A 12,500-nucleotide genomic window follows, 5' to 3' on the forward strand; every position below is an offset into this window, starting at 1 on the left:
AGGGACAACAACAGGAAGTGACGAGAGTATGGGACGTAACGTAACACGTCGTCGCATTGAGATGAGGAGGGCAAACCCCTCACATTTGCCAACAAAAATAACCGCAAAACAATTACCTAATGTTTTGCATGAAAGTGGAGGCAAACTATTTTGCTCTCCGTGCAACACTGTCGTGGAGGAACACAAACGGAAATCGTCACTGGACAGCCACTTTGCTAGTGTGAAGCATTTGAGAGCCACACACACACACACACACACACACACACACACACACACACACACACACACACACACACACACACACACACACACACACACACACACACACACACACACACACACACACACACACAGGTGGCATATTTAGCTTAGGGTCTAGTTAGTAGTTTGAATATTTAACAAGGAACAAGGGATGAGGAGGACAGGGAAGGCATGAAGAGGAAATGAGGATAAGAGGAAAAATCGCAATAATCGCAAAAAAACTACGCGATATCCTGGAGGGACTGATTAGGTTAAAAACACATAAAAATACATTCATCTCAGGAAAACACCAAAGATAGACACAATGAAGTCACAGACTTTTTTTCCATTGTGGTTCTTGGTCTCAGACAGACAAAACAATACCACAAAGAACATCACTACATAATATGATATGTATACTCCTTGGATGGCCGACCATGTGGTGCTGAAATTGGTTTAGGAGGACCAGTAGGAGGTGCTCTTCCCTTTGGTCTCATAAATAATCTCCCCAATGCCCCAGGGCAGAGACAGGGACTCTGTCCTGTGAGTGAGCACCGTCCTCTGGGTGAGACAGGGCAGAGACAGAGACTCTGTCCTGTGAGTGAGCACCGTCCTCTGGGTGAGACGTTACACCGTGGTCCTGACTCTTCAAGAGTAGGAGGGGTATAACCCTGGTGCCCTGTTCACACAACAGGCCTTCCTTTCTTCATACATGGCCACCTAATCATCTAACGTCAGGGTATCCAATTCCGGACAGCATATAAACAAACAAAACAAATAAAATAAAATAAAATAAAATAAAATAAAATAAAATAAAATATATCACAATCATATACCAATATATTTAATCCTGTACTATTAAGTGGATGATAGCGCGGCTATTTTTGGGAATTCTTTTTTGAATTCCGGACACTTTTGTCCGTGTCAGTGTATTCATACTCTTGTAACGGACAAGCCCGTCTTTTATTGTCACACGAACACCACAATACATGCATGCAGCCACAACACACTCATTCTGACGGTGGCCGGTGAAAAGTGTCCTCTGCATTTAACCCATCCAGGCATGTCCTTTCCTCCGAGGGGCAGGCCAGGAGCAGTGGTCGCTTTCTCGTACAGCGCCCGGGGACCAACTTCGGATGTTGTCATCACTGGTCGGATGACGATGACGATCTGATCTTCTGCATGTTTTTAGTGGGGGGGTTATATACGGAGGAACCCCCTGGGGGTATCTACATAGGAAAAAAAAGTTGCGGGCCGGTTGTCAATTTTAATGGTTTTAGTTACAAATATATTTACTCACCAGGTGGTGACAAAGGGTAAATAACAGCCTTTTCATCTGTCAATAAAGACACTTTCACAATTATGCACAGTGATTTGATTTCAGCCTATATCATTTCTCAAAGTAGATATTAATGATCAAACATTTCCATTTATGTAGCCTACAGTATTTATGTTTTTGTTTCAACTACAAACATAAACGTCAACTTGAAACTGTTTCAATTACCACACACAGCCTATAATAGTATAGCCTATGTTTTTTTTGTTTTTGTTTTTTTATAAAAAATAATCGATCTCTGGACATACGAATCGATATCAAAGGATTCAAATAAAAATCGATTACAAATCGGAGAATGGATTTTTTTTAACCCAGCCCTAGTTATGATTATTATTTTAATTGATTTGTTTATTCATTTATTTTCCCTCTCTCCTTTTTCTGTCCCCATCAGATCCAGTTCCACGTCACCATCGGCCACACGGCGTTGTCCCTCTACGTCGACTGCGACTTCCCCCACTGGATGCACTACTCGCTCATCTGCTACGCCGTCACCTTCATCGTCCTCTTCGGCAACTTCTACTACCAGACGTACCGCCGCCAGCAGCCCCACCGCCGCGACTCCTCCAAGCCGACCAAGCAGGCGGCGGCGCTCTCTAACGGGACGCTGAACGGCCTCAACAAGGCCGCCAACGGGGCGTCTGTGATGACGACGGGCGGCAAGGAGGAGAAGCCCCAGGAGAACTCCGGGAGGAGGAAGAGGAAAGGAAGAGCTAAGCGGGATTAAGAGTAGGGGGGAGAAGGGGTATGTGGAGGTGAGGCGTGGCTGATGACGGGCCTTGCTTTGGGGCTACGTTGGTCGTGCAAAACACACGGAAAGACTTCATTTTGAGAAATATATCAATGGATGGATGGATGGATGTTACGGTGGGACGTGTTCATTCAGTGGTTTGCGGTACGGCATAGGTCTTATTATTATGGGATAGATCTTCCCTCTCTTTATAGGCTACATGCACAACTTCTTCACTTCCTGAAATGAGTACAGCTTCTTTATTTCCTGTCCTACACTATTGGATGAACTGATGAATCAGGTGTGCCTGATCACTGTTGTGACTGCAGCACACCTGACATTAATCACTTCATCCAATAGTGATGACAGGAAATAAAGAAGCTGTACTAATTTCAGGAAGTAGTGGAGTTGTGCATGTAGCCCATTGTGGTGCCAAGTCGATAAGGGTCCAAAAGCATCAGTGGCTTGCAAACTGCTAAAATTGAGCCTGGAAAAGGAATAGACAGAGACGGTGCTGCTTACCCAGCCCATTTGGTGCCCTGGCAAAGCTAAATTAAGTGACCTTAGGGACATTTTTATCTGTTTTGGCTGTGTTATATGGCATACATTTTGGCTAGGGTGTGTATTTTTGGTTAATTTGGGGATTTTCAACCTCAGCTCCTATAATATAAAGTCTATAATACTGTGTAGTAGGCTACTCAAAATACTCATACTTGTGACCTTGGAGGACATTTTTGGCCCATTGACTCCCATTAAAACCACATGTTGGTTAAAAGATTTAAAATAAAGTCAAAAAATAATAATAATATTAATATACAGTATAATATAGAGTATATCTTTATAGTAGTTTAAAACCCTTGTACCCCACTGGTCCATCTGATGGATATTTCTTACATTCGCGTATGGGCCGTTTGGACATTTTTTGAGTAAATGGTCTGAAATTAAGGCTAGGTATTTTTTGGGGGGTATTTTACAAAAATCATCCATATCTATCATCTTTCTACCATCCAAAGACCTTGTTTTGAAATTACACTTAAATTTACCATTAGTCCATCAGATTGACTTCCATTATAAACACTTTATTGGTACTCCCAGCAAATCTTTACAAAATTAATTTATTTTATTTGTTTCAGCGGGCATCCTGGACCAAATACCTTGAAATTTGACCTTAATATCTAACCTTGGAGTTGGTTGAAAATTGGGGGGAGTTACATGGTCTCAAAGTCCATTGCAGAGTTGTCCCATTGGTTTCAATGTTAATTTTGCACAAAAACAACATTTTCTTTTGACTCCCAGCTAATTTTCCAAAAAATCATTATTTCCTTGATGTTACCCATCTCACCTTGACTCAAGCGGTTAAAATTGTAGTTTCTACTGTGTTTGGCTATTTCCCCATATTCCCCCAGTTTTGGCATAGCAATCAATTCCATACAGTTTATATGAAATGTAATTTTTTTTTATTCCTATGCCAAAGATGGGAAAATATTAGAAAACTGAATTTGACAGTCCACACTACTGATTTGAAGCCTTTAGACCAGGATGGATGCTGGACTAAAGCTCATTTGTGTGTTTTGGGGGAAATGGCTGCTAGTCCAAAACATGCGCTTTTTTGATTTTTGGCTCAAAATATGAAAAATATTATTTTTACAAAAAAAATATGAAAACCCACTGATGATGTCACAATGTGTGTGAAATCATCAGTAATGTCATCAGTGACATCATTATTGAGCAAAATCATCTTATGACATCACTGATGATGTCATAGGCTAGTGATGTCATAAGTATTGTGACTTCATTCTAAGATGTATCCTCCCAATCTTTGAGACTAGGCATCTTCCAGTGGGGACTTTTGTAAAACACCCCAACCTGCCCATAATATCAGACCCAAATCCAGTTTGCCTTTATGGGAAGGAAAATAATTCACTTTTTGTGTTTCTATGTCATTTTTCATTGTACTGTACTTACTGTACACTGGCATTTGAGGGGTTAAAATTCTGAGTAAGTATGAAATGTTGATATGAGGTATTAGGGAGGAAGTTACCAATGAATTATAAACAATAAAAAATAAAAAAATAAAAAAATGTTATTCATAAATGAATACATTATAAATATGACGGTCCATCAGATGGACCAATGGTAAATTGAGGATTTCATTTGCAAATGTACATTTCTTGAAAAACTAAAGAGTGATCAGAATAAATGTTGCTGCCAATCTTTGACATATCCCAAGCCATGATAATCCCTCCAGGGGAAATCCAGTTTGACTTTATGGGTAGGAAAGAAATTCACATTTTGTCTTTTTACTGTACTTTTTTATTTTTACTGTACTTACTGTACACTGGCATTTGAGGGGTTAAAATTCGAATAGGTATGAAATGTTGGTATGAGGTATTAGGGATGAAGTTACCAATTAATTATAAACAATCAAATAAAAATAAAAAAATTAATATTTATTAATTAGTACAGTATTACTTAAGGTCCATCAGATGGACCTTAATGGTAAATTTAGGATTTTTCATTATTAGGGTACAAGGGTTAAGGAAAAATGTCCTCTAAGTCTAAGGTCACAAGTGTAAGTATTTTGAATGCATCAAAATCAATGTTGTTGCTAATCTGTGATAACCCCCCCCCCCACAAATAAACAAATAAATAAGTAAATAAGTAAATAACTAACTAACTAAATAAATAAAATTCCACTTATTAATTGATCTTATTTAACTCATTAATCTTTCCCCATACAAATGGAATTATGTTAACAAACTGGCATTTCAATAATGAGAGACTAGAAGGAACGTATAACAAACTTTAACGAATGGACAAACAACATTTAGATTTGGCGTATGACTCCATGATGTGATGTCGCTCCTCCTGAGCGAGAGGAGGATGTCAGTGATGTATATAGGATAGAGAACCCCCCATAGGGAGTTCTACAGGAGTCATGACATGGTGGTGTTCAGGGGAGGAGGAGGGTCAGAGCAACCGCAGCGGCGTAGGATCAGCAACTGCGGGTGACACACAGACAGAATACCAGGGGCCTGATATAAACTACTACCCCATTCAAGTGATTGGCCAGCAGGCCAATGAGAGGGAAAGCGTGGGAGACAGTGATTGGACAGGATTGAAGGGGCGTGTCTATAACTGAGTGACATAACCTGCAGGGGAGATAAAGATGAATGGAAGGAATCAATGAATGAATGAATAAGATAGTTTAATCAGATATTGACTAAGGTAGCCTTCATTATTGAAAATTGTCTGAGACATCATTTCTAAAGGGTTCCCATTCTGAAAATGAATGAATATTTGGCATGATCAGGACTAAAGTGGGTTAAAAGATTGAACAAAACTGTGTAAAATAATATTAATATATCATATTTTTTATAGCAGTTAAAGGGGACAAAAATGTCCTAAGGTCACAAGTGTGCATATTTTTTAAAGGGGCACCTGAGTTATTAACCCATTGATACCTGATGCAGCATTTGCGTGTATATCCCTCATTTGTGTGCGTATCCCTTTAAGACCGCGAACCGCGTTAACGCGGTTCACGGTCTTAAAGGGATACACACACAAATGCTGCATCAGGTATCAATGGGTTAAGCAAACCCGAAGTACTTGAACCCGTAGTACTTGTTCGTAATCACTGCTGTACTGAGACAGGAATACACGCATACACACGCACGCACGCACACACACACACACACGCACGCACGCACACACACACACACACACACACGTCAATTTTTATATCTGAGTTATCTTTGTTATTTTCCGTCTCATGCCGTCTTATGTGGTGTTGCTCCTTAACGCTGCGTCTTTGTTCATGCTATTATTGGTGTTGAGAGACAGAGACTGAAGTTGACATGTCCACTCGACTCTTGTCGACTCGTCTTCAGGAGGACGATTGCTACCACTCGCCTTTGAGCCACACAGGAGCACAGTAAGCTCTCACCCATCTCAAGCATACAGTGACCTTCTACAGATGGAAATAATGTCAATGTTCAATAGGAAGATGTATGTAGGAGCAGAAAAATCCAATTTCTAATCCTTTGTGGGCCGGATTTCTTTGCATCAACCAGATCCGATGTTTACCTGTCTTTGTCTCGTCTTTTACACGCTGGTGACAAAATGTGTGCCGAGCAAAGTAGAAGCGGTTGTGTTCTGGGCGAGGAACATTCAGAACTATTCAGCAACTTGCAGCCTTGCAATCGATTTTTTGTTTGTTTACTTGTTTGTTTGTTTGTTTTGGGTTGCTTTTTAAAAATCAGATATGAATTATTCATATCTGATGAATGAATTAAAGCCTTGTGACTGTTTATCTTTCAATGAAATATCTTCCAATATCCAGTACAATATCTGTTGTGTCTAGTTTTTCAGGCTTCTTCCATATCTGGCCTTGTATGTAAATCTATCTGGGGTGGATTTTAGAGTTATAATTTATCTACAAAAAAAGTCACTATTAAGAATAGCATCGCTTTGCCTGCAGTATATAGAGTACAACATCTATATACAACAGTATAGAGCTTTATATCAACAACTCCAGCTTGTAATTCGGTGTTATTTATTAATGGTTTTCTATACATTTTGATGTAAATAACCATTTTAATCGAGGTGAAAGTTCTTTTTGAGTTGTACATAATACATTGTGATATTTTGTACATTGCGCATTCGGGAACGTTCCCAGCATCATGCTTGGACATTTGATGTGTCCACATTGCTTCCGTGTTGTTGTTTCTTTTAAGTATCATAACTTATTTGAAGTCTCTTCAAACTGAATTAAACTGAATGCCTGTAAAAATAGCAGCTTGTTGCCACTTCATTTCACCCTCTGTCTACTAAGGACATAGATGATCGATAGATATTCTGTCTACTTGGGGCAAGACAATGTTGTTTGGTTTAATGTGACGTGAGGAGACAATTTGGAAAGTGTGTTGCTATTCTCTTCAGGAACACTAGGGGGTGCCATGAACACATCTCAGCATAAATCAAAGTTACACCGTCTGTCAGACACACACATGGGACAAGTTAGGCCTGAAGCCTTTCTGTAAGAAAGCCTTGACGCAGAACAGAGGAATCGCCATGACAACTCTTCAAACATGTTTCATTACATTTTCATTTTAAAGATGTTGGTTGTTATGGTATAGGGTTTAGGCAAGTAAAAAAAAAGAGCGCGCGATATATGCTAGTAGTATAAAGGAATATTATACCATTATACCAAATTGCAGCCGTGCTGGTGCTGAATGATATTACTCCTTCTGTCTCCTAGTCCTTCTTGGGCGATATTGTTTTCATACAGTTCTATAAGGTGAACCAAGTAATGGCAATTTGAGAGAACACATTATGATTTTTGTCAGTATTTAGCATGGTGATAATATATAATATGACCTCTTCACTAGAGGTTTCTGTTGGATTTGTGCTCTAATTCTCTAGCTCAGGGGTTTTCAGACTGTGGGCCTCCCCTCATAACCTGACTCCGCCAGATGGGGGCGCTATTCCATCTGGCAGCGTCAGGTTACTCCCCTCAGACAAAGCACTGGAACACAAAAGTGTTTTCCCTTGCCCCTGGGCTACATACTCAATGCAAATAAATAAAAATGTCAGTCCTCATTGGATTGGTTAATCACACACACACACACGCACGCACGCACGCACACGCACACACACACACACACACACACACACACACACACACACACACACACACACACACACACACACACACACACACACACACACACACACACACACACACACACACACACACACACACACACACACACACTCACACACACACACACACACACACACACACACACACACACACACACCTACACACACACACACTAACACTAGTTGTTGCCAGTCTGACCAGACTCATTTCCTTTGTCTCTATCTGCAAAAGCATGTGACAAATAGGTGTGAGAACAGAACAGGAAACTCACTGTTTGTTGAAGAAGTTTGAGGCAAACAGGAAGCAGATAAATTACAAACACTTTTCAAATGGTTTCATTTATCACGATGGATCACAAATTGGGGCGTGTCTCTATACTCAGAAAATAAAACATATTAAAGCCTAGAATAGACTTCAAGTATCAGTTCATCACAATATCTGCCACCAGAACTGTGAGGCAGTTAGAAAGGAGAGAGACAGGCTTACACAGCAGCTGTTTTAATGGCTATCTGTTCAAGACGTATGCTATGCAGGCCATGCACTGTCCCCTTCAACAAGAGTTGATCATGGGGACAGGGAGACAGAGGTGGAGTCAGTAAAAGAGTCCAAGCTGGGTAGAGCAGTGCATGGTGAGGTGCATAATGTCCTCTGCACCAGCAGGGGCTGCTGTATAGTCCTTTTTTGAATTCCTGAGTGGCGTGCCGTCCATTAGGTGAACTAGGCAAATGCTAGGGGCGCTTGAGCCGTTAGGGGCGCCAGAGAGGGTAATTTTTTTTTTTTTTTTTACAAGTACTTTTTCATGATAATAGGCCTACTATTATTTTACAATAGTAGACCAAAAATAAGCACAACAACGTCTTAAGTCTTTAAATAATAGTGAAATATTTTTTCTAATTCTGGCTTTCTGGCTGCCTGGGCTGCAGCACTTTCACCATGGTCCCTAAATCAGGCGATTCTGAGCCTGCACTGCAGTGGTGGAATTAGCTGCAATATAATTTTTATTATTATATTTTCTTTGGTGGGGGGGGGGGGGGGGGGGGGGGGCACCAGCAAAAATCTTGCCTAGGGCACCAACTTGGTCAGGCACGCCACTGACTCCTCACTCTGCGCGTTCTCTGTTTCGACCCAGTGCCACCATTTGTTTACCAAAATGGTGATCGGCTGATCCCTTGTATATATGATGCAATGAATGAACGATAAGCCACCTTTTGAAGAATACAACACTACAAAATAAGAAAGAGTTGCAATTAGTGCCTCCAAAGGAGATTTATTTGAACCTTTTATTCAGTTTCATGATCTATTCTTACATTGTCCCTAGGCCTAGGGGTATGTGTAACGGAGTAAAATCTGCGTTGTGTTTGACATCCAAATCGCGTTGACCTGGCGATAATAACATGAGTTAGGACCCCTCGCAGGCACACGGTAGCACAGCCAAGCAAGCACCAGGAACTACAGTAAAAGAATGAGAAACCAAATCAACCAGCAGCAACTAAACATTGTCAATAAACACGTTAGATTACAATAACAATCGGCAAAGTGAGGAACGGCAGCTTGGTAAGTACATTTCACAATTAAAATGAAGTTGTATACAAAAATAAGAATAAATGTTGGGGTGCTTGGAGAATATCAACCTACCACGGCACTTGTGACAGCAGACTGAGGAAGTTTCTAAGGGGCGTACTCCTCAAGTCTGCATGGGTCTGTACGGGGTTTGCTCCCCAAGCTAGAAGGAGTCTTAAAGGAGAAGCTTCTTACATAATAGTCAGCCATGCCCAGTGGATTCAGTGATATTCATAACCATAACCGTAATGACAAGTGGAAACACATTATAATCTGCTACATATGCTTTCCCCAATCCCGGCGTCACGAGGGGGCGTGAGGGGGCTGGAACAAATTGCCTGAAGACCTCAGATCTGCCCCAACCTTACTTACTTTTAAAAATAGACTAAAGACTTTTATGTTTACCGTCGCTTTTAACTGCTGACAGCTACTATCCAAACCCAAAGAGTCCTCTATAAGTTTTTAGCTCTTTTTGCACACGCTGTTATTGTTGTTATGAATGGATTTAATTTAAATATTGGTAAGCAGGCACGTCTTTGTGGCTGTGTCTGTAGCTTGTCTATAGCCTACTGTCAGCACCATGGACAGCAAGGGGCAGCCTGCACTCTGAGCGGCCGGCCGGGTCTCTCCACGCTATGTAATTAGGCTATGTTCCCGCGGGGCGTGTCAGTAGCATCTATACTGTCTGTAATTGTTGAAAAGGAGCGTTAAAGCAGGCACATACTTGGTGGCTGTCAGGCTGTGTTAGTGTGTTTATAGTTTGTCTATTAACTATACGGCCTATTGTTGTAAAGCTGGCACTTGGTGGCAGTGTTTGTCTACTTGTCTGTAATGATCTCAAAGAGGAGAGGCTCTTTGGAAGAGCGTTATATTGGCATAAAAGGCACAATTACACGTCTCTATTAACGTGTCTGTAATCGCGAGTAAAACGGCTGACTTGATGCCTAGATAAGGCAACTGGTCTGCTCATGTTTTTCAAGCTGGGAATAGTGCGTTACGTTGTCGCCGCCCCCTCCTGGAATTCCAACGCCCCCTATACTGTAGTGGGCTGTAGCCGGGGCTGTGCGTACCCCACTTTGCGAACCACTGGCCTATAGCTAAGCACACTGCCAGTCACAGAGAAGCATAGTACTGTGCTGTCCTCAAAATACTTTCCTGCTGTAAAGAGAGCCAAAGTGAACGTCACTTCCTGCTTCAGCACTGTACCAGAGGTTTTCATCCGCCATTTATTTTCCCATAGACATTTCGTAAAATGTTTGTAAAATAGTTGTACTTCGTCGAACCAAACGGTTCAGCTAAAGCTATAATCGGGAGAGACCATAGAACATTTCACTCGGACCAAAACGAAAAAACAACAACATTGAAAAAATATTTTCTTTAAATCCGATTTTTTTAACGTTTTGGTCCCAGTGAAATGTTATGCGATCTCTCCTGTTTCTAAATATATCTGTACCGTTTGGTTTGAAAAAGTAAAACTATCTTTATAAGCATTTTACGAAATGTCTATGGGAAAAGAAATAGCAGATGGAAATCTCTGGCTACAGTGCTGAAGCAGGAAGTAGGCGGTCACTTTGCCTCTCTATATAATCCTCCTTGGTATTCAGTGTAATTCTCCGTGTCAAGGAGTCAAGGAGGCTTAACCGAAGCATTCAAAGTGTTTGTGGATACTTTTAGTCACAGGTCTGCTACATACTGTAGCTCCTGGAGAGTGAGGGGGAAAAACCTCTCATCCCTGTATTAAAAGCAAATATTCAAGCCACGTTTTATGAGGTTTATTGAGATTGAGATCTATTATTTCACCTTTGGAGTGCACTATAATCTGTTGATCCATTATTTCTGCAGGGAGCTATTTTCTACCCAATATGTCAGAGACGAGACGGCACTTTCTGTTCTGTATTCTGTATTATGTGATCATCCCAAAATGGCCGGCCGGCCTGCTGAGCTGCGTTTGCCAAGTGTTGCTAATTATAGCAGTTATTAGCTATACTGTACTATACTGTACTGTACTGTACTGTACTGTACTATACTGTACTGTACTATACTGTACTATACTGTACTGTACTGTACTGTACTATACTGTACTGTACTGTACTGTACTGTACTGTACTGTACTATACTGTACTATACTGTACTATACTATACTGTACTGTGCTGTACTGTAGCACCAGCAGCCTGCATCTTCATGTCCACATAGAGACACTGCATGAAATATGCCACGCCCATCATGGGGGAAAGCTCTCCATTCACTCCCATACACCGGCGTCATTTTTTCCTTGAATTAAACAAGCTAAACGCTGTTGTGTGGTGGGCTGCGCAGACAACAAATGTAAAATAAATAAATCGACAATTAAAGTCGAGCCGAACCCAAAAATGACTTTTCTTTTCTTTTAGTTCAAATACCTGGCTATGCAGTGCACCTATTGTATGCCAAAAAAAATCACAAAAATCTAATTTCTTTAGTTTTTCCACACTTCAGTGTGGAAAAACAGTTCATTTTTCAAGATTTCATTCATAACAGTAATCTACAGTTTGCTGACGTCATCTAGTACTATCAAATTTCTACCCCATTTCAACCAATCATATCACTACATGGCAGCTGTCAATCAAATCTTCATTTCAGGATAATTTTCTCTTCCAAATGAAGTAGAAAATGGTGCCTAGTGCCTGTCATCTGGCAGAATTCCTATCCTATAAACTAACTACTAACTTGGCCAATTGTATGAAACATGAACAAAAAACAAAAACGATAATGTCTAAGAATGCAAAGAATGTAACTGGCTCGTTGAAACGCGCATTCCAGGAATATCGTATTTACAGCAAAGCGATAATGGTGCGCGCTTGAGAGCCTGGTTGTCAGGGGTCGCACGTCGGAGATTCCAGGCCGACGTGCTGCACTCTCCGCTCGGCAACACGAAGGCAGCAGGCTGCCTGCGGCTCGCTGAGCTCCACTCAGCCACTAACCTCGTGTCAGC

General features: G+C 41.0%; 1 protein-coding gene across 1 annotated transcript in view; it reads left to right on the top strand.

Moving 5' to 3' along the window:
* The window catches only part of LOC310800119 (very long chain fatty acid elongase 4-like), a gene marked incomplete at both ends in the record, with an annotated part of 21,318 nt that extends 19,018 nt beyond the window's left edge, over window positions 1-2,300 (top strand). Inside the window, one exon of the mRNA XM_083662692.1 lies at window positions 1,968-2,300. Within this exon, the coding sequence (XP_083518818.1) occupies window positions 1,968-2,300 (333 nt within the window). The remainder of the gene's footprint in view (window positions 1-1,967) is intronic.
* Between the last annotated feature and the right edge of the window lie 10,200 nt (window positions 2,301-12,500).

This window comes from Poromitra crassiceps (genome assembly GCF_964638095.1).
Source record: "Poromitra crassiceps genome assembly, chromosome: 29".
NCBI lineage: Eukaryota > Metazoa > Chordata > Actinopteri > Beryciformes > Melamphaidae > Poromitra > Poromitra crassiceps.